This window comes from Gracilinanus agilis, chromosome 6, assembly GCF_016433145.1.
Source record: "Gracilinanus agilis isolate LMUSP501 chromosome 6, AgileGrace, whole genome shotgun sequence".
Classification (NCBI taxonomy): Eukaryota; Metazoa; Chordata; class Mammalia; order Didelphimorphia; family Didelphidae; genus Gracilinanus; species Gracilinanus agilis.
Genome location: NC_058135.1, coordinates 44,752,695 through 44,775,588, shown reverse-complemented (window position 1 = coordinate 44,775,588; position 22,894 = coordinate 44,752,695). Strand labels below are relative to the sequence as shown.

At 40.4% G+C, this 22,894-nt stretch overlaps 1 protein-coding gene across 1 annotated transcript; it reads left to right on the top strand.

Moving 5' to 3' along the window:
* Nucleotides 1-312: 312 nt before the first annotated feature.
* LOC123251100 (alcohol dehydrogenase class-3) lies at nucleotides 313-22,199 on the top strand. Its single transcript, XM_044680276.1, has 9 exons — nucleotides 313-399; nucleotides 5,628-5,729; nucleotides 7,027-7,168; nucleotides 7,940-8,027; nucleotides 14,192-14,411; nucleotides 14,711-14,971; nucleotides 16,532-16,667; nucleotides 18,840-18,978; nucleotides 21,707-22,199. Exons 1-9 carry the CDS (start codon nucleotides 388-390, stop codon nucleotides 21,729-21,731), a joined length of 1,125 nt encoding a protein of 374 aa, XP_044536211.1. The 5' UTR covers nucleotides 313-387; the 3' UTR covers nucleotides 21,732-22,199.
* The last annotated feature ends 695 nt before the right edge of the window (nucleotides 22,200-22,894 follow it).

Below are 22,894 nucleotides of genomic sequence, written 5' to 3'. Positions count from 1 at the left end.
GCCCTCCCCGGAAACAGGTTTGGTTTTTGAAAAGAGCCCCCGGGGGTAAAGGGCCCGCGCCCGGAGTTTGCTGGGAACCTCGCACGTTTCAACCGATCCCTGCGGCACAAACACAAAACAATCCCGCGGGGACTCCAAACCCCGACAATCCCATTTCAGGGGCCCCCCACTCTTCCTCCTGGGGGGGTAGGGGATACACTGGGCCCGTAGCCGGCCAGAGCGCCCACAGACCCCGAGCCCAGCAAGGGGAGGAAGGGGAGGAGAGAACTGGCCACCGCGCTACGCAGGGGGCGGTGCTGCGGCGGGGCACGCACCATCTCTGCCCATCTGTGCTACCGCTAGCCTTGGGCACCCAGCTGAGTTCAGCTACTCGGACAGCCGGAGGACATGGCGGGCCAGGTACGGTGTTGGAGAGGCTTGCACCCGACCCAGAGGCTAGGACCCGGGCCGTAATCCCGGGGGGCCGCCGCGTGCGCGAGGGAATCGGCCGCCAGGGTTCGGGGCCTTTGGCCTACGCATTCGCTGTGCGTGGGGGAGGAGGCCGCGGGAGAGAAGGAAAGTGGCTGCAAGCTGGGGCAGGAGTGATCCTTGTGCAGCCCGGGGAACCTGGGAGCCAGGCACGCCAGGGATGCTCGAGGCGGCTGGAAGGAGGTGTGGGCGCGGCGGAGATTTGCAAAGTATCTGTGCAGACCCTAGGGAAAGGAAATTGTACGTGCTACAGTGCTTCCGCCTCTCAGTGAAACGAGAGACAGGGACTGGAAGTCTGATTTCCCAGAGCTTGTGGAGGAGAGTGAAAGTAGCAAATAGCTAAGTCAAAAAATGGGAAATCTATTCAAAGGGATCGCGAAATCAGCCGGGGACTCTGGGAAGGCCCAATATTGGAAGTATCACTTGAGTTTAGCTTTAATGGAGGCCCGGTGATTCGAGAGGCAGAGGTGAGAAGAGAGTATACCAGGCCAGCAGAAGAATAGCCTGTAACAGGAAAGTAAGGGAAAGATTTATGAGTTTGTCCGGAAAGGGAGTGATAAATTACATTGTACAGTAGAGGGAGTACAGACTTTGGAGTACTAGGACCCATGTTCAAAACTTGTCTCAGCCCCATGGGCAAGTTACTGAACTTTAGTTTCCTTATTTATTTATTTGGCCCAGAGTTAATGATTTATAAAGTCCCTTCTAGCATAGCTCTAAATCTGTTTCTAAATTGGAGTCGGGAAGCAGATCAAAGCAACAGTGAACAATAATAGGGAGATAGGTTTTGCTTGATTATAACTCAGATCAAATTGCTTGCCATCTGGGAAAGGGAAAGAAGGGGGAAGACAATTTTGATTTCATAACTTCAGAAAATTTATGTGGAAAATTGTTATTACATATAAAATAAAAAAAAATTTTTTTAATGTTTCCAAGTGTGGAGGGTTTTAAATTCCTCAGGTTTCTGTAGAGCTTTTATATTTTATAAAGAATTCTCACAATAATCTGTGTGGGGCAAGTAATATATATCATACCATAGTCTTGCCATGTTAGTGAACCTGAGTGCTTCCCCCCTCCCCTGTCTGGGGTAAGTGGGATGGCAGGGCCTCACAAGCAGCATGAAGGTTGCAAATTAGGCTCTTTAGTCTCTAAAAGGTTCTCCATCACTGGCTATATAACCTCTAGCTTTTCAACTCCAGGGTTATGGTCCTCTAAATGGTAGAAAAATCAATGGGTTCTGAGTCAAAACATCTGTATTCAAATCCCACCTCCACCAAGGACTCTCTGGGCTCCAATTACTCATCTGTAAAATGTAGGGATCAAACTAGATGCCTCCGAGGGCCCCTCCAGTTCTAAACAGATGAGCTTTTGAACCATTTGGGAGAGGAGGAAACTAGCAAAGTGATTTTGCTTACCACCCCACAGGAGATGTGGCAGCTGGGATTTTAACCCAAGTTATCAGCTTCCAAGCACAGTGCTAGGCATTCTCAGGGAAAGGGACTTTGCCAGAACCCTGGGGTAGATGATTTAAACTAAAACAAGATCTGGACTTAGGAGTTTGTAGAAATGGGCTTTAGTCCAAGTCCTGTCATTAATCAGTTTGTATGATTTTGTACAGATCATCATACTTTAGGACTTCAGTTTCTGCAAAATGAAGGGTTTACTCTGTTCCCATATTCCTTGAAGATTCATTCAAGGGCTGAAATTCTGTGACTTCAAATCATAAGAGTATAAGGATTGGGGTGGGGATGAGGGGGCAGTGAGGTAGCTCAGTGAATTGAGAGTTAGGCCTAGAGATTGGAGGTGCTGGTTTCAAATTTGGCCTCAGAATCTTCCTGGCTGTGTAACCCTGGGCAAGTCACTTGACTCCAGTTGCCTAGACATCCCACTCTTAGAACCAAATGCCTAGCATTTACTTCTCTTCTGCATTGGAGCTAATAATACACAGTATTGATTCTAAGACAGAAAGTAAGGATTAAAAAAAAAAAAAAGACTATAAGGATTGACATATGAGCATCATGCCTGGAGTTCACCTCATCGAATGCTCCTTTGGGTTAGAGCCTATTTCATTTTTTTGTCTTTATCTGCCCAGTCAATGCCTACCAGAGTATCTTGTGCATGTTCAGTTGAATTCATTTCAGATGGTAGCCCCAATGCTTGAATTTGGGGACAAGCATACTGTAATTCCTACTTTCCTTTTAGAAACAGGTTATCCAGGTATTCAGAAACCTAGATGTTGGGCAGGCAGAGGAAGATAATTAAAAGTTTATTAAAATTTTTTAAATAACTAAAGATAATGAAGATATTAGTAATCTGGGCTGAATCTCTCAAGTTACTGATTTTCCAAAGTATTTCATGAATAATCAACCAGAATTTAAGTGCCTACTGTGGGGCAGGCACTTAAATGAATGAGACAACCTTCTATTACCCTTAAGAAACTTAAACTCGATCAGAGGAGACACACAGAAGCAAGTTGAGAGGGAGGCCACAAGCACCTGGGAATTGGAGAAGGCTCCTTGTCAGAGGGACTGCATGAGCTGCATATTGAAGAAAAAGGGACTCTTTAAAGGAGATGAGAGGAAGGAGGGATTGCAGTCCAGCGAGGAGAGGGAAGGAATTGGAATTTGGGAGTTTCAGGAGGCCAGTTTGGCTGCAGGAAGTGCCATGAAGCTGGAAAGTAGGCTAAATCCAGATTGTAAAAGGCATTAAAAGTGGGTAGGTAGGTGGCTTAGTAGATAGAGAGCCAAGCCTGTAGATGGGAGATCCTGGGTTCAAATATGACTTCATATGCTTCCTAGCTGTGTGGCCCTGCACAAATCATTTGATTCTAATTGCCTAGACCACCCACTCCTCTGTCTTGGAACCAATACTTAGTATTGACTAAGATAGAAAGTAAAGGGTTTTTTGTTTGCTTTTTTTATTTTTAATTTAAAAAGAGAAGTGGAATATTAAAAGCCAAACAAAGGAGTTGCTATTTTATCCTAGAGGAAATATAGGTATTCTCTGGATTTGAGTAAGAGAAGGGCATGATCAGATATGTGCTTAAGAAAAAATTATTTTGTCAAAACCGTTAGGACTGGATGTTGCATTAGTCAAATAAAGAAGAAGACAAGGTCCGAAACTAGAGTGGAAACTCTGGAATAGAGAGAAGGAATGAGATGTGGCAACTAACTGGATTTGTTAAATCAGTGAGAATGAGGAGGCAATATCACAAGCTTGGCAGATGAGAAGGGTGATTTCTATAAAAACAGGGAAGTTTGGGAAAGGGGTTGGCTTGGAGGGAAAGGTAGGTGAGTTTGGTTTTGGAAACTATTGCTCAAAAATCTTTTTTTTTCTTTTTCAAATTTTATAAGCTGGCAGTCTTTGTTCTTCTTTTATTCTGCAAAAGTGTATTAAAATACCCATGACCTTTGTACACTGGCACTGTACCAGGCATGGGGATAGACAAATATAATCTTTAACTGATGAACTTTCATTCTACTGGAGGAAAACACAATGGGTAAGTGTACATACATTCAAAATATTTGCACATTAGCAATTACTGAAAATATGTGGTGGATCTACTCAGTAAGGTAATATGACATCAGAAAGCAGATGGTAGGGTTAATTCACGGCTGAAATATAGTGAAACATGAGCCAGGATAAGACAACGGGGCAAGTGAATCAATGGGAAAACACAGCAAATAATCAAAGTGACTTACTTGAGTTTCAGATCTGGGAACAGAATTGTCTCATAGCTGGTCAGTGTCCCAGATGTTGCCACACTAAGCATTCCTGTATATTTAAGACAGTACATTTATTCTCCTAAAACTGTCATCATTAAAGGGGAAAGATTAAAGCCCTTTTGAGAGGCAGAGGTAGACAGATAACTTAAATTCTGGCAAAAGTGACAAGTAAAATCTGGACTTTGTGCTTTTTGGGTTTCTGTGAATGAACTCATAAACTGTGAGCCTAATGACTGCCCTCCAGGGGAGAAAATATCTAAAAACAACTGTCTTGGAAACTCCTGGCCAACAGAAGAGAAATTTACAACCTTCCAAAGATTAGGTTTCTACCAGTTGTTATAGGATTCACTGTCAGCCAAGGGGAAGCCTTGTACTTCTTTACAAAACTTATAATCACAGTTTCCTGCCCTTTCCAGAAGCAGTGGTAGTGCTAACTTAAATGGAGAGAAAGTATGGCTTTGATTACAGCAGAGACACAGTAGCCTGGGATTCCAGTGCTTGGCGTGTTTCTTGCTTTGGATATGCAATAAACAATGCATGTTGTGTTTCAGAAGCATATTTGGGTCTGCCGTGACACTTGTCCCCAGACACAATTGTTTATAGGCAGGTGTTCAGAAATCTCCCTCTGGGACTTTGCTCTGAGGCATGTATCCCTCCGAAATGACAAAGAATCTTAACATTAGTATCCAAACTCTTTATTTAAGATATAATATTTTAATTTCTCTTTTCAAAGAAAACTCGATCAGGAGATTTTTCTGTCTGCTAGCAAGCTTAATTGCTTTTTCTCTGTTCATTTACTTTATTTAGTTACTCTCTAGTCATCTTTATTGCTCTTTATTCACTTATGTCCAAGTTACATATGAATCTGGGATTTGTTTTCTGAGGATTAATCACTCATAGACAGTTTTCATTGGAACTCTCCAGATTCATCAGAGTGGTTTATTCTTTGTTTTGAAATATATTTTATTTGAGGCCTTTTGTCTTTATGGGCAATCATTTCCCCACCAGATCGAACTCTCCTTTGTACCAAAGAAAAGCAATTTAGCAAAAACACTAATACATAAACAGTGTCTTGACACTGTATAAAATATTCTGGCCTAATAGGTTCTCATCCCTCTATAAGGCAACTGAATTTTTTTCTTTTTTTTTAAACCCTTACCTTCCATCTTGAAATCAATATTCTGTATTGGTTCCAAGGTAGAAGAGCAGTAAGGACTAGGCAATGGAGGTTAAGTGACTTGTCCAGGGTCATACAGCTGGGAAGCGTCTGAGGTCAGAGTCAAACATAGGACTTCTTGTCTCTAGGCCTCGTCCTCAATCCACTGAGCTACCCAGCTGCCTCCTGAAATTTTCAGGACTTCCATTGGTTCTTTCCCACAAGAGTGGCTTATTCATTCAAGAAAATAAAAGCTTGCCATTTCTTCCTTATTCTAGGTTATAAAGTGCAAGGCTGCTGTGGCCTGGGAGGCTGGCAAACCTCTTTCAATAGAGGAAATCGAGGTGGCACCCCCAAAAGCTCATGAAATTCGAATTAAGGTAATTATGCACCTGAATCACTGAGAAAGTTTCATCCTTGTTCTGGTCCTCTGGGCAAATGAGTTGAGTTGGGAGCTCTTCAGAGAATCCTTCCTCTAGGGCAGAGATGGAGATAAAACAAGGAAAATCATTGCCGTGGGGATCCACAAAGCTGCTTGGTTTTTTCACCTCTCTTCTCTTCCCATGAGGCATTGGCCTCTGCCTCTTTTCAGCCTCCTTTGGGCATGGGTTGCTTACTCATTTCTCATGGTGGTTGAAAGAAAAATGTCATGCTCTGGAGTCAAAACAGACACCCAAGGAGGAGGGGACAAGCTAGCCTTTCCCTAGGCACAAGCACCTTCGGCCTCCGTTCTGCCACAATACTCAGAATCATCTTGGATGCCTTATTGGCCCCATCTGCTGCCCTCAGCATAGTCGGCCATAAAGATGTATCACATATATTTTATAGTGCATGTGTTTGTCAACATTGTTGTTGTTAAATTGCGTCTTATTCTTTGTGACCCCATGTGAGGTTTTCTTGGCAAAGATACTGGAGTAGTTTTCCATTTCTTTCTCCGGCTCATTTTACAGATGAGGAAACTAAGGCAAAATGGAATCAAGTGACTTGTCCGGAGTCACATAGCTACTAAGTGTCTGAGGCCACATTTGAACTCATAAAAATGAGTCTTCTTGATTCCAAGACCAGTTCTCTATCCACTGCACCACCTCGCTGTGCCTACGAATGTATTAAGAGCCTACCATGAGAGAGCAACCTGGATTGAGATCCAGGCTTAGAGGCAGGAGGACCTGGTTCAAATCTTGCCCCAGACACTTCCTGGATGAGTGACCCTGGGCAAGCCACTTGATCCCCCTAGCCCTCACTGCTCTTCTACCTTGGAACCAATATAAAGTATCGATTCCAAGACAGAAGATAAAGGTTTAAAAAAAAAAAATAAAAGAAAGGGCTACAATTTTCCAGGCACTGTAATAGGGCTCTGGATACACAAAGACAAAATGAAATTGGCTTTGTCCTGAAAGAACTTACCTTCTATCAGGGAAAACAGTCAGCCTGTCATAGTGATTCCTTTTGAAACCCAGCCATTTACTACTATTTGTGTGATCTTGGGCAAAACGCATGACTACTCACAAGGCTATGAAATGGGGAGATTGGATTTAATAGCCTCCAAGTCCCTTCCCAGCCCTAAATATATGATCCTAACAAAAATAAAGGAATAGCACCTTTCCTTCTATATATTCCAAGTCATCTATACAAATGCATAAATTCATCCACATTCTGTTTATTTGAATACCCCAATAGATTATCGCCACTGCTGTTTGCCATACCGATGCGTATACTCTGAGTGGGGCAGACCCCGAAGGATGTTTTCCCGTGATTTTGGGACATGAGGGAGCTGGAATCGTGGAGAGTGTTGGTGAAGGAGTGACTAAGCTTAAAGCAGGTAGGCATACACTTGGACCCTTGAATTCCTAGGATTGTTGCTCTAGGAAAACCACTTTTCTGATCACCTGGCCACACCATTCATTGAGCAGCAGATTGCCTGCTCAGGGAGTTGTCAAGATTGATATCACTCTTCATCTGGCAAATGCAAGTCTTTTTGTCCTCTGATTTCATAGGCCACTGATTTCTCTAGGAACGTTCAAAGACCTTACGCCAGCTTTGTTCCAAGTAGTTCTCATTTAAGATCAGATTAATGGCTGATTGTTTTTAATACTTTACCAGAATTAATGTTTTGTTCTCTGTGTTCTGGAGGCTTTGTCCTGGGAGAATCACAGAGATAAAAATCAGGAAGCTTGGTCCGGGGAGAAGGGAAGTTATGTTGCATACCAAGTAGATAGCATTGTCGTCCTTGAGTCTTTCCCTCAACAGTTGCTCCAGCCCAGGCAAAATCACATAGAATGTTGAGACAATCAACAGTGACTTATATTTGTTGTAACAGTTGCAAGGAAGGAAATAGAATCTCAGGACAGCGAGGTGGTTTAGTGGATAGAGAGCCAGCCCTGGAGGCAGGAGGACCTGGGTTAAAATTTGACTTCAGACACTTCCTAGCTGTGTGACCCTGGCAAAGTCAGTTAACCCCTGTCTTAGGATAGATACAAAGACAAAATGGAAGGAAGGGAGGGAGGGAGGGAGGGAGGCATGGAGGGAGCAAAGGAATGAAGGAAGGAGGGGAAGGAGAAAGTGCTTACTTTTTCCATTATTTTTCCCCCAGGTGACACTGTCATCCCGCTTTATATCCCACAATGTGGAGAATGCAAATTTTGCAAGAATCCCAAAACAAACCTTTGCCAGAAAATAAGGTTGGTATCATTTCAGCTTACATATATTTTTTAATGAATGCACAAAAATCACCTGACAAAAAGATCTGTTTAATTTTTTTAATAACAATATTCATTTCAAGTTTAACGGTTGTGGCTCTTTAGGAAACTGTGATAATTTCATTCTAAGATTTATCCAAGTTGAAATTTGTTTCTCAATAAGGTTTTTTGACTATTGACAAATTTTAGAAATTTTGCTAGATTGGTTTTATTTATTCCTTTTTTTGGTCAATAACTCTCATTTCATCAGCCTAAGAAAGACTATGGAAATTTGTATCAATGCAGATCAGCACCTGCTCTGAACCACTTAGAAGCCACTTAGAAAAGGGGTTCTTAACCTTTTGTATGTCATGAATACCTTTGGCACTCCAGTGAATTTTATGGGCCCATTCTCGGAATAATGTTTTGAGATGCATAAAACAAGTTACACGAGATTACAAAGGAAATCAATTCTATTGAAATAAAGATCAAAATTTTTTTTCAGCCGGGTTCATTGACTCAGAAATATATCCCTTGGCACTCCATAGACCACAAGTTAAGGGCCTCTGTCTAAGAATAATAATAATGATGATGATGATGATGATGATGATGATGATTATTATAACAATAATAATAGCAGCTAACATTTATTTAGTGCTTACTATGTACTAGTGCTTACTGTGTTAAGTGCTTTACAGTTATTATCTAATTAGATCCTCACAGCAATGCTGAGAGCTGGTTGCTCTTGTTATCTCATTTTACAGATGAGAAAACTGAGGCCATTAAGTTTAGTTTCTCTACCCAGGGTTAGTCATTTAGTAAATGACCAGATTTGAACTCACTTGTCCCTGACTCTAGGCCAAGTGTTCTGTACATTAAGGCACCCCTTGCACCCCACCTCCCCTTACCCTTTGGTCCTAGAGTTGCCTGGGGAACTGAGAGATTAAGTGACTTCTGTGTTGTCACACAACCAATGTCAGAGGGGAAACTTGGACTCATCTTGAGAGGACACCACAACACTTCCTGACTTTTATAATGGACAAAATAATTTCCCTTCTCATACACTACAGAGTAAAAGAAAATAAAATCTTTAATATTATAATAGATAATTTCCAGGCTTGGCCTGCAAAAATTTCATCAGCTTTAGAATTTTGCCATGCCCATTATTAGGGATCACAGACTATAGCACTAATGTTCTAATTCCATTTATTCAACCATAGCCTAATTTCTTATAGACCCTGAGCTTCTATTAATTATCTTGGTATTTTGAAATTATTGAAAAAGAAGGGTTATCAAAATCTTAAAGTATATTCCCTATGGCCTTTTATTTAAGAATCTTATCTGAGACAAGTAATTATATCTGTTTTGTTGTCTTATTTTGCATCTGTTTAATATTATTTATTTTATGTTTTGTAATTAAATCTTTTGTATATTCTTCTTGGCCTTTTAAAGATCTTATCTGAAACAAGAGTAATTATATCTGTTTATTGTCTTCTTTTATATTTATTTAACTTTTATTTTTAATCTTTTATATATTCTCCTTGGCCTTTTAAGGAACCTATCTGAAATACAAGTAATTATATCTGTCTTCTTTTATATCTTTCTATATTATTTATTTTCTATTTTGTAATTAAATCTTTTGTATGTTCCCCATCACCTTTTAGAGACCATATCTAAGTCAGGAATAATGATATCTGCTTTACAGATTAAGAAATTGAAGGTTAGATGTTATAACGTACATCATCTCTCGCAGTAGATCATGCAGTCAGTTAACAAATAAGCCCTATGTTTTGGGACTTTGGCAAAATCAGCTCCTGCCCTTCAGCAGCTTATAGCAAGTGAGCTGCTACATGGTTTCCCCATTAGGTCTTTTATTCCTGATTTTATTTCAGTTTTCCTGTGCCAAGAAGAAACTTACCAACTACTGATTGTTTTATTTTGTTGTTGTTTTGCTCTTTGGGGCAAATGACTGTGGGTCAACCAGCAAGCTTTTATTCATTGCTTCCTGCACATCAGATCCTGTGCCAACTGCTGGGGACACACAGAAAGACAAGAGCAGCCACTCACCTTCTAATGATGGCCGAGACGCACTAACATGGAGTGCTAAAACAATGGGTGGAGATAACTCGAGCCCCTAAAGCTCATGACAGGTTTATATACCTCATGTGCTTGGCCAACTCTCTTCATGGACTTCCCTGGCTAATTAGTCGATCAGATCCAACACTTTGCCGAAGTGCATATCGTCTTATTCCAAGATGTTGGCTATTATTTTAGCATTTATTTTATAGTGAGAAAAACATTTGATTGAAACCAAAGGCCAATTTTATGTTATTATAACCTCATTGCTTTTTTTTTTCTATTAGAGATTGGAATTTTGCAAAGATTTCTGTCCTATAAGTAAATTGGAATTTTTATTCAAAAGCAGCATGGCTGAGTGAATAAATGAAGGAGAATTTCTTACACACTATGTGGAAAGCACTGTCTGAAGCACTAGATACACAAATAGAAAAATGGGGATGATCTGCTCCCCAGGGGCTCACCTTGAGATCACACATTTAAAAGCTTTGAGCTCTAAGTCAAATGAAAAAGGCACTGGTCTTTAGGGTACAATGTAGCAGCAAAGCAGAGAGGGACACCTCTTCTTTTATACTATATCCATTTCTCTGGGTTCAGATCTGACCTCTGACCTTCCTAGTTGTGTGACCCTGGACAAGTAAGTCACTTAACCCCAATGGCCTAGCCATTGCCACTCTTCTGTCTTAGAATTAATACTAAGGGGGCAATTGGGTGGCTCAGTGGATTGAAAGCCAGGTCTAGAGACAGGAGGTCCTGGGTTCAAATTTGACTTCAGAGACTTCCTAGCTGGGTGACCCTGGGCGAGTCATTTAACCCCCATTGCCTAGCCCTAACTGCTCTTCTCTCTTGGAACCAATTTACCGTATTGGTTCTAAGACGGAAGGTAAGGGTTTTGGGGTGTGGGTGGAGAGAATTAATACTAAGACAGAAGGTAAGGGTTTAAAATAATATTGAACCATTCCACATTTGTCATATCTCATTGGAGCCTCAGAGCCACCCTGTGAGGTAGATATGTAGTATCACGATATTATCCCTATATTATAGACAAGGAAACCAAGACTCAGTGCCAAGCCCAGAATGCTGTTCCCTATCCCACATCATAGATGGGTTCCCCACTGCTTTGGTAGGAGAAGTTCACACATCCTGAGCTCCCCTGGGCTGAGGAAATCACAGCTCCTTTGTACTAATACAAGACATGAGATGCTTAAACGCATGTGGGTCCAAGTTGTGCCGTCTTCTCTCTCCTTTTTTGGTGAACTCATCTTTTCCCTTTTGTCCAGTTATCTTTATGCCAAGTCTTAACACTGTTTCCTTAATGTATCTCTCATTTCTTTCCACTTCTCTTCACTCACATGGCCACCATCTTAGTCCGAGCCCACATCATTTCTCAATCATTTCTCACCTGCATTATTTCAGTTATCTCCTAATTGGTGTACGTGCTTCCAGTCTATCTTCTCCAGTCCAGCTTCCATACATTTACCTACCAAATTGCCATTCCTAAAACCCTGTCACTTCTCTGTTTAAGAAATCTCAGTGGGGGGACATAGGCGGCCATGGCCGCTGGGGAAGGCCCGGGCCCGGATGAGCAGGGCCTACAGTGGTCCGGGACCACTCCCGGAGACCCTGGCCTGGACCCAGGACGACTTCTTCATTACGCCGGAGATCTAGACCCTTTCGTCCACGGCCGGACAATGCCCGTGGGAGGACCACCCAGTAGGAGGTCAGGCGGCCGCCTGAGGATGCAGCCCAAGGTTGTCGAGGAGCACAAGTAGAGGAAATATGGAGTCTGGAGCCAGAAAACTTTGAGAAATTGAAAACTGAACACAATATTCCAGATGTGGTCTGACCAGGGCAGAGTACGGCAGGACTAATTCTTCCTTATTCCTGGAAGCTGTGCCTCTCTTAATGCAGCCTCACAACAGCTCTGTGAGCCCAGTTCATGGGTTAATTTTTCTTTTCAAGTGGCAGCCTGGAGAAGAACCAGCAGGCTCTGTGGTTCAGGATTCCAGACTTGACACAATATTTTTTGCAAAACAGGTAATAAATAATGCTTGTGCAACTCAGGCCATAGTCAGTGTATTATTGAATTGTACCCATCAAGATGTCCATCTAGGGGAGACACTTTCAGAGTTTAAAGAATTTTCACAAAGTTTTGATGCTGCAATGAAAGGCTTGGCATTAAGCAACTCAGAAGTGATTCGACAGGTTCACAACAGTTTTGCCAGACAACAGATGTTCGAATTTGATGCAAAAACATCAGCAAAAGAAGAAGATGCTTTTCATTTTGTTAGTTATGTTCCTGTCAATGGAAGGCTATATGAATTAGATGGATTAAGAGAAGGACCAATTGATTTAGGTGCATGTAATCAAGAAGATTGGATTAATGCAGTAAGACCAGTTATAGAGAAAAGAATACAAAAATACAGTGAAGGTGAAATACGATTTAACCTGATGGCCATTGTATCCGACAGAAAGATGATATATGAGCAGAAGATAGCTGAGTTACAAAGACAGCTTGCAGAGGAGGAACCTATGGATACAGATCAGAGTAGTAATATGTTAAGTACCATTCAATCAGAAGTTGCCAAACACCAGATGCTAATTGAAGAAGAAATTTAGAAATTAGAAAGATACAAGATTGAAAATATTAGAAGAAAGCATAATTATCTGCCTTTCATCATGGAACTATTAAAGACGTTAGCAGAACACCAGGAATTAATACCATTAGTAGAAAAGGCAAAAGAAAAACAGAATGCGAAGAAAGCTCAGGAAACCAAATAAAGAGGATGCTCGGAGGAAGATGATGCTAATCTTAGTTTCATGAAAAAAACAAGTATATGAGTATATGAGACTTTTAACAACATCCTATATCTGGTCCAGACTTTCAACATCTTCTGGTCCAGCATACATTTGACAATAGTAACGATCTGTCTCACCTTGAATGCATAGATTCATACAATCTTTTCCCTTTACCTGCATCATGTGCATGTAGTGCATATTAAGTAAAAGTGGTGTTTAGAGTTGCTTGACCAAATTCCATTATTTGACATTTATATCTGAATTCCTGATAGCTTCTCTGAAAATAGAATTACTGTATTGCACCTGAAATGCACAGGTGATATTCTTTAGTTCTAAACTGTTCCTAATTTGTCTTTTAGGCTTTTTTTCCACAGTTAAAAGCTAAGATTTATAATAAAACAGAAAAAGGTCACACATTTAAAAAAAAAAAAAAGAAATCTCAGTGATGGAGGCAGCTGGGTGGCTCAGTGGATTGAGAGCCAGACCTAGAGACGGGAGGTCCTGTGTTCAAATCTGGCCTCCAACACTTCCTAGCTGTGTGATCCTGGGCAAGTCACTTGACCCCCATTGCCTACCCTTACCACTCTTCTGCCTTGGAGCCAATACACAATATTGACTCCAAGATGGAAGGTAAGAGTTTAAAATTTAAAAAAGAAAAGAAATCTTAGTGGCCCCCTATTGACTTTAGGGTCAAATAGGAGCTCCCCAATTTCCAACCTGTCTTTCTAAACTAACTTCACATTATTCTCTCTTATACAATCTGTACTGCAGACAAAGCTATTCTTTGTACTTAACAATTCATCTCCTACCTTGAGGGGAGGGACTACTAATTTTTGTTTTTGCCTCTTCAGCACCTAGGACAATGCCTAGCACATAATACACACTCAGAAATGCTTGTCAGATTGTAGAATTCTGTATTTTTTTCTAGGTTTCCTGTGAGGTCATTGCATGGTTATGATTGCTTGAACTGTACATTGAGATTAGTAAATATTTTTGGAGGATTGACTTCAGTCACGCTGTTCTTTGGATATGTCTATTTTCAGTTGAAAGAGACCATTGACAAGTCAGTGATTTAGATTCTAGTCCCAGTTCTACTCCTTAGCTCCAAGACCCCATGCTCACTTTACTTTTCTTGGCCTCAGTTTTCTCCTCTAAAATGAGAGCAGTGGATCAGATGACACACAGAACTAAAGATTGTATGGTTTTGCAAATCTTTCTGGTTTTTTTTCCCTAATCTCTTATAGATTTTATGGAAACTTTAGCCTTTATTTTCTCTTTTTTCTTTTCTTTAGAATTACCCAAGGGAAAGGATTAATGCCCGATAATACCAGCCGGTTTACCTGCAAAGGGAAGCAAATTTTTCATTTCATGGGGACCAGCACATTTTCTGAATACACCGTTGTGGCTGATATTTCTGTTGCTAAAATTGATCCTTTAGCACCCCTGGACAAAGTTTGCCTGCTTGGTTGTGGCATTTCAACTGGTTATGGTGCCGCTGTCAACACTGCCAAGGTAGGAGATGGTCCTTCTTAATTTCTCACAAAAATGGTTGTTAGCCTGGTCAGTCTTATGGTCATTTTCTAGGTGTAATCTTGGGCAAATCACTTAATCTTATGGCCCTCCATTTCCTCATGGATAAATACCTTTGGTACCTATCACTCAGCCTAGCATTTTAAAGGAGTTATATCCTATTGGGGCAGTTCATTGTGCTATCTATAAAGATAGTCTTGGCTTGGCTCATTTTGAAAGCTGGTGGTTGAAATTCATTTGTCCAAGGGGTTAAGCTCCTAAAGGATCTTGTGCTCTTCTAGGTGGAGCCCGGCTCCACATGTGCCGTCTTTGGCCTGGGAGGCGTAGGCTTGGCCGTAATCATGGGCTGCAAGGTGGCGGGAGCTTCCCGCATCATCGGAGTGGACATCAACAAGGACAAATTTGCAAAGGCCAAGGAGTTTGGAGCTACTGAGTGTATTAACCCTAAAGATTTCAAGAAGCCCATCCAAGAAGTGCTGGTGGAAATGACTGATGGTGGAGTAGACTTTTCTTTCGAGTGTATCGGTAATGTTGGAGTCATGGTAAGTACGCCCAGCTTCACTAGGCCTTACATGGGACTGGGGTTTTTGTTTGTTCCTCCAGTGCTCCCCTTAATAATATGGACTGCAGGATAATAGCGTGTCAGGCAATATTTTCTAGGTAATCTTGGGCAAATCACTTAATCTTATGGCCCTCCATTTCCTCATTGATAAATACTTGTGGTACCCCTCACTCAGCCTCAAATTCTATATATCTATAAAGCATTGGGCATACTTTAAGGAGCTATTTAATGGCAGCTAGGTAGCTCAATGGATAGAGTCCCAGACCTGGAGGTGGGATGTCCTGGGTTCAAATATGGCTTCAGACACTTCCTAGCTGTCACTTAACTAATCGTATAGCCCTTACCATTCTTCTGGTTTGGAATCAATACTTACTATCAATTCTAACACAGAAGGTAAGGGTTTTTCTTTTTTTAACTTAATGTAAATGCTGGTAGTTATTATTATTAATAACTATATATTGAGCAATTACTACTTGCCAGGCACTGTGTTAAGTGCAAGATTAAATTGATATGTTAAAAAATGAATATATCAATAATAGCTTAAAATTCTCTGGTTTATAAGAAAATAATCCCTTATTACAATTGAATAGATTTTAATTACTTGGGCCACAGTAGCAAAATGATAAAATAAAAGAGTAAGAAAGAATAGTAAAATAATCTGTTTCCTTGCCCCTAAAATGACTCAAACATTTTTTATTATACAGGTAAAATTTTATTAGGATAATAACATGTGTAGGGGCACCTGGGTGGCTCAGTGGATTGAGAGCCAGGCCTAAAGACAGGAGGTCCTAGTTCAAATGTGGCCTCAGACACTTCCTGGCTGTGTGACCCTGGACAAGTCACTTAACCCCAATTATTGCCTAGCCCTTATAGTGCTTCTGCCTTGTAACTAATACATGGCATTGATTTTAAGATAGAAGGATTTTTAAAAAAAAGGTGATATGTAAATACTTCTTAAAGTGAAAACCCTAAGTAGTATGTGTTTAATATGTGTGTGTGTGTGTGTGTGTGTGTGTGTGTGTGTGTGTGTATATATAAACATGACAGACAGATCAAGACTGAAAGAAACATAATCAGAAGGAACAAACAAGAAACAAACAACCTACGGGCAGACAACAAATTTTCACTAATCTTAGTCTCCAACATATTTGTTAAATAAGTGACGAGTTTTTAGAGGTTCTAGATAAAATTTTAAAATGAGAAAGGGAGAAGTGGGCGGTGAGGTGGGAGGAGGGTTGTTATTGTCTTTTTTTAAAAATTTATACATATGTAGTGAGAGTTCAGTGTTATGGATTGCAAAGCAGTGCTAAGCTATTTCATTCGAGTTGAGAAATTATATTTTAAAGTAATAAGTAACTGAACAGATTTGTGGGTTTGTTTCAGGGTTTTTTATTATTTTAAGTTTGGGGTTTGTTTTGTTTTTCATTTTTAAGAGGGCTGTACCTCCCTGGCCCCTAACCCGTAACATAAAACTCCTGCCAGTTCCTGAAATCCATAATTGCGTATAGCTCCTCATTTCCGTCTGTTTCTGGGTCTCCAGCGAGCTGCCCTGGAAGCCTGCCACAAAGGATGGGGAGTCAGTGTGGTGGTTGGAGTGGCTGCTTCAGGTCAGGAGATCTCCACTCGTCCATTTCAGCTGGTCACAGGACGTACATGGAAAGGGACAGCCTTTGGAGGTAATTCACTTATATGAATGCATTTTGTGTGCTTTCCATGGCAGAATTTAATCCCAAAGTGGTTTATATGCATCAACAAGCATGATTGTGGGTCACCTTTCCCCACTCTCAGTTAGTATGTACAGATTTAATATCTGTCTGAAGCCACATTTGAACCCAGGACCTCTGAACTCTAGACCTGGCTCTCTACCCACTGTACTACTGCCCCCAGGTACCACATTTTAGGAATGACATTGACCCACTGGAGCACAAGCAGAAGAGGGTGATTAATTCAGCCATTGTTTATTAAGCTTCTGCTGTTTGCAAGGACTCTTCTAGGAGCTAGTGATAACAAAGACAAAAAAAGAAACCATTCTGACCCTCCGGGAGTTGACATCCTAATAATAGTGGAGGGACTTGGAGCTCTACCCCAAGAAGATGGGTTGAAGGAACTGAGGGTATTCAGCAAAGATGAGAATCCCAGGTGGAAAAGACATCAACAATCAACTAGTCTTAACCCATTCCTCAGAAAAGAATCCTCCCTAACCGTCGCCTATAAGTGGTCACCCAGTTTTTGCTTGAAGATCCCCAATGAAAAGGAACCCACTTCTTCCCAAGGCATGAGAAAAAATTGGGGGGCAATTGGGGTGAGATTGTTTGGGGCATTCATCTAAATGTTTATTTTTTTATCAAAGCTTTGTTTTATTTAAACCCTTACCTTCTGTCTTAGAATCAAAGCTAAGTATTGGTTTCAAGGCAGAAGAGCAATAAGGGCTGGACAATAACTGGAGTTAAGTGACTTGCCCAAGGTCTCAAAGCTAGGAAATATCTGAGGCTAGATTTTTTGGATTTCAAAATTAATATTCAATAACTAAATATTATATTTTTATTAAGTTTTATTAATAATAAACTAACAAAAATATACTAGCTAAAAAGGTACTAACCAGTCCATTCCCAAGAGCAAAAGAGAAAGCACAAGGCGGAACCTCAGAACTTATACAAAACATGACCACGCAAACGCAGACAAAAGGAAAAGCATTCTAGGAAATACAGAAAGGAACTTGGGGCAATGTGGTTTTAGAGGTTCAAGATTTTCCAACTATGCATTTTGAACTCAGGACCTTTCATCTCTAGACCTGGCCTTCTATCCACTATCCACTGAGCATCCTAGCTGCCGCTCAGAGCTTTATTTTTTTTTTTAAACCCTTCCCTTGTGGAATTGTGTGTTGGCTAAGTGGAGTTAGTGGGATTTGGGGAGAGGGAAAGAACATGAAACTTGTAACTATGGGAAAATATTCCAAATAAAAATAAAAATATATTTAAAAAAATAAACCCTTCCCTTCCATCTTGGAATCAATACTGTGTTTTGGTTCCAAGGCAGAAGGACTAGGCAGTGAGGGTTAAGTGATTTGCTCAGGGTCACACAGGAAATATCTAAGGTCATATTTGAACCTAGGACCTCCCCTCTCTAAGACTGGCTCTCAATCTACTAAGCCACCTAGCTTTATAAACATCATTTTAACTTCCCTGTCTTAAACTTCCTGCTCTCCTTTTTTAATATAATATATGATATACTATTTTAATAGAATATAATCAATTACCTTTTCTAATACATGTAAAAATAGTTTTTAATGTTCTTTTTTTTAATTTTGAGTTCCAAATTCTCTCCCTCCTCTCTCCCCAAAGCAGTTTTATAGAGGTTATACAGGTACAATCATGAAAAACCATATTTCCATATTGTTCATGTTGTTATCCAAATGTTTTAAGAGTTGTAACACAGAGTTGGGATTTCTCTTGTTTTGCTTTTCCTGTAGGATAGAAAGAGAGCCTCTGGAAGAAAGTTACAGAAAGGCAGATTTCAGGTCAATAAGAAAATTAAATGTTTATAAAACTAGAGGAGTGTTAAAATGGAGCCCAGCTGACCGTTTATTGAGCATTAGTTTACGGAGGGGATTTGTGGTCAGGCATGCATTGGACTCCATGGCAACCTCCCTTGGTTCCCTCCAACTCTGAGGTTTTCAGAGTCTGTGACATGGCAAGATCTTGGTCAATCTTGAGGTCCTTTGAAGGAAAAGACTTGTTCTGCTCATTAAGTGGTCTGTTTCCTAATTCCTTAGAGACATGGACTCTCTTCTATCTGTCCAGATGTTCACTTGAACTCGATCACTTCTCTCATCATTTGGTTCCTTTTAGGATGGAAGAGTGTAGAAAGTGTTCCAAAGCTGGTGTCTGAATACATGTCCAAGAAGATCAAAGTGGATGAATTTGTGACTCACAACATGCCTTTTGATCAAATTAATGAAGCCTTTGAGTTGATGCACACAGGAAAGAGGTAAGCTTTCCCCTCATCTGGGCCACAAAGTGATCAAGATGCAGATTACGTATTTTCTAATTTCTAGAAACCAAGGAAAATCAGAGCTTATTGTTCTTTATTGCCAACATTGTTAAAGAAATAAGGTGGGTAGTAAGGAGATAATATGTATAATGATGGTGATGATGTGTATCAGTCTATGATGTCCTCAGCTGCAGTCAGTTGGAGGAACACCTACTCCTCTCACCCTGGCTGCTGCTATAAATTATCCCTTCTCCCTGACAGGTTTGGTTGATAACCTGTCAGCAATTCCTTTAACAGCTGCCCAAGTAAGGACCCTTGAGAAGTTAGATGATTGGTTAACCCCTCCAGGCCCAACCTGGGGTTGGATAGATTGGTGATGGGCTATTGATCAGCCTTGGATAATGTTCAGGATCTGACTGTTTGTTTGAATCCCTTCCCAAGGGCCTTGATAGAAAGACCACTCAGAAAGGTACTTGTTATTGAACACTCTTATCTATAGGTAGGGAAAGGATAACCAGGTCAAGGATTGGGGATTGGAAACCCTATTGTTCCATTATCTATTAAACTGATTAATAATCAGGACTGGAGGCTACAGCTGGTGGAAGCTTGAGATCTTGGCCACAGCCAAGCCAGAGAATTGGGAAGGCTATTGCTGCAGATATATTGATGGTCTTTATTCTCTTAGCTCTCTCACCAATAGTGTTGATGGTTCACTAGCTCTCACAGTCTAGCCAGGAAATAGATTCAGGCTTATTCCTACCCTCTTCTTCTTCAACCACTCTTCAGCCACCCACTGCCCAGATAGCACCGCGGAGGCTTGCACCAGTCTCAATTCAGAGATTTGTTATCTCCAGTTCTGAGCCTCTGAGTCCAGAGACCTCCAATGTAGCTGTGAGAGGGTATATATAGGGTGGGACTAACTGACATTTGCCCCTGGCTCACGGCACCTGGGAACATTCCAAACTCTCAACTGCCATCCCTGTCGGTCAAGGTGGCATCCTTCTCATCCAAGATTATGAATATAACAACATAGAAATAACATAAAAGAGGAGTAAATAAATTAAGCATGGATATACACCCCGGGGGTGGGGGAGGTCCTAAGAAAAGTGCTTTTCTCTCCTATTCTTTTTTTTTTCTTTAAACCCTTACCTTCTGTCTCAGAATCAATACTGTGTGTTGGTTCCAAGGCAGAAGAGTGGTAAGGGTAGGTAATGGGAGTTAAGTGACTTGCCCAGGATCATACAGCTAGGAAGTACCTGAAGTTAGATTTTAAACCAAGACCTCCCATCTCCAGGACTGGTACTCTATCCATTGAGCCACATAGCTGCCCCTTCCTATTCCTTTTAAAATTTTGTCACCCTCTGCCCTCTCTTCTTTCCCCTGTCTGCACAAACACCCATGGACATTACTTGGCCAAATTTTTTTTATCTTTATTTTATTTCAGTAACAAATTTCACATGTTTTCCAAGGTTACATGATTCATGTTGTCTCCCTCCCTTCTTCCCTTCCCACTCCCAGAGCTGATAAGCAATTCCACTGGGTTTTATATGTATTATCACTCAAAACCTATTTTCATATTATTCATTTTTGTAAGAGAATAATCTTTTAAAACCACAACCCCAAATTATATACCCATATAAACAAATGATAAATCAGATGTTTTCTTCTGGATTTCTCCTCCTATAGTTCTTTCTCTAGTTGTGGATAGTGTTCTTCCTCATAATTCCCCAGAGCTGTCCTAGATTGTTCTTAGTAGCAAAGTCTTTTCACGTTTGATTGTTCCACAATATTGCAATTACTTTGTATAATGTTCTAACTGTTCTGCTCTGCATCAGTTCACATAGATCTTTTCAGCTCTTTCTGAAATCATCCAGATCATCATCCAGTATTCCATCTCTGTCATATAGCACAATTTGTGCAGCCATTCCCCAATCGAGGGACACCCCATTTTCCAGTTTTTTGCCACCACAAAAAGCACAGCTAGAAATATTTTTGTATTAACAGGTCCATACCATTTTTTTTTCATTTCTTTGAGATACAAACCTAGTGGTGGTATGGCTGGATCAAAGGGCAGGCATTCTTTGAAAGTCCTTTGGGCATAATTCCAGATTGCCTTCCAGAATGGTTGGATCAATTAACAACACCACCAGCAGTGCATTAGTGTCCCAATTTTGCCACAACCCCTCCAACACTTATTATTTTCCTTTACTGTCATATTTTTATTATGTCACATTAGCCAAATTTTGTAGAGGTTGCTGACCTGTCATATGTTTTATCTTCAATAAAAATGCCTTCTATTCTATGCTATTTTCTTCCTTATTTGGGGGGAAAATAACCTTTCTCATTGTCAGTATTATGAAGTATAAAACTAAAGGCTTTAAAAAACCATTTCAATAGATTAGTGCATGCTGAGATTGTTGTTCGATCATGTCTCACTGTTTATGACCCCATTTGGGGTTTTTCTTGACAAAGTTAGAGGTGGGGGAATTGAGAGTCAAGTCTAGAGATGGGAGGTCCTAGGTTCAAATGTGGCTTCAAATACTTCCTAGCTGTGTGACCCTGGCCATGTCATTTAACCCCCATAGCCTAGCCCTTACGGTTCTTTTGTCTTAGAACCAATACACAGTATCGATTCTGAGATGGAAGGTAAGGGTTTAAAAAAAAAAAGAGGTATATGAATCTCTTATTTATAGTCAATAATACTGAGTTGTTTCTTTTCTCATAGCATTCGAAGTGTGTTGAAGCTGTAAATTTGAAAGCAGAAATTGATCCCTGAGCTCCCCATGGCTCCCTTTCTCTTGAAGCCAAGGATTTCCCAGCCCTTCAACCTGCCGTAGTCATCGGATCTTATGAAAAATGGTTATATGTAATTCAGGATGTTGCTGTTGAATGCTGTAGGGTCACAGATCTCTTTTCTAATTGCTACCGAGATTGTTTCTGATCTAATTGTATAATTAGATAGATTATATCTTCAAGATAAAAAGTAATTTCTACACAGTTATGTTCAAGTTTGGCTTTTATTCTCCAATTTTTTTTGCCTAGAAGAGGTATATGAAGGGAGGAAGTTGGAAGACCTGCATTCAAGTTTTGCTGTTAACTCAAAGACAAATACGCAAATCATTGATGAAAGTCCAAATTAGCTCATTATTTTCTACTAAGAACTTAGCTTTAACAACTAATGATATAAAAAAAGATCAATAAAGATTCATTTTTAAAAATTTGTTATAGTTATACATACAAATATATTGAGGATGTGGGTTAACAAGGTTAAGGTTCATGAGAGGACTAAAATAAACACAGGTAAGACCAGTGACAATTTTTGTTTAACCTTTTCAAAGGTCCAGTTGGACCAGTTTTGCTAGAATTGAATCTCCTGGTTGGACAGATGAAGAGACAACTATGAGAATCCAGGTCCCCTGGTAAGCCTATGTTTTAAGAGCGAGCAATCAAAAAATACTTTGTGTATGTCAGACATTCCCTAGATACTGGAAATACAAACAAAAAGGCAGAAGCAATCCCTGTCCTTAAGATCTTATTATCTACTGGGGAAGAAAGGATGCATATCTAAGTATATTACAGAAGAAATTCAAAGGATGGAGGGCACTTACTAGCTAGGGATCAGGAAAGGCTTTAGGTAGAACTTAAATGCTCTAGCATGCTCCTCGGAAGAGGAAAGGGATTCTGGGAGATAGTTGAGGAGGGAATGTATTCCAGACATGGGGAATTACCAGTGCAAAGGTATGGAGATGGAAGATTGAGAGGTTTGTGTGAAAAACTCAGAAAGCTGGCTTGAGGAAGAATAAGGTCCCAAGTTGGCACATACAACACAAAATTACTCTTCCTAAACAGTCATAAACCAGAATATCTGTCCAGATTGTCCTCTTTTTTTCAGTTTTACTTACGTTTTCTTTTT

Bases quoted from the DNA above. Each gene is read 5' to 3' on its own strand.
- LOC123251100 (XM_044680276.1), top strand. The intron at 8,028-14,191 runs GTTGGTATCATT...TCTTTTCTTTAG, and splicing joins AACCTTTGCCAGAAAATAAG to AATTACCCAAGGGAAAGGAT. The intron at 14,972-16,531 runs GTAAGTACGCCC...CTGGGTCTCCAG, and splicing joins TCGGTAATGTTGGAGTCATG to CGAGCTGCCCTGGAAGCCTG.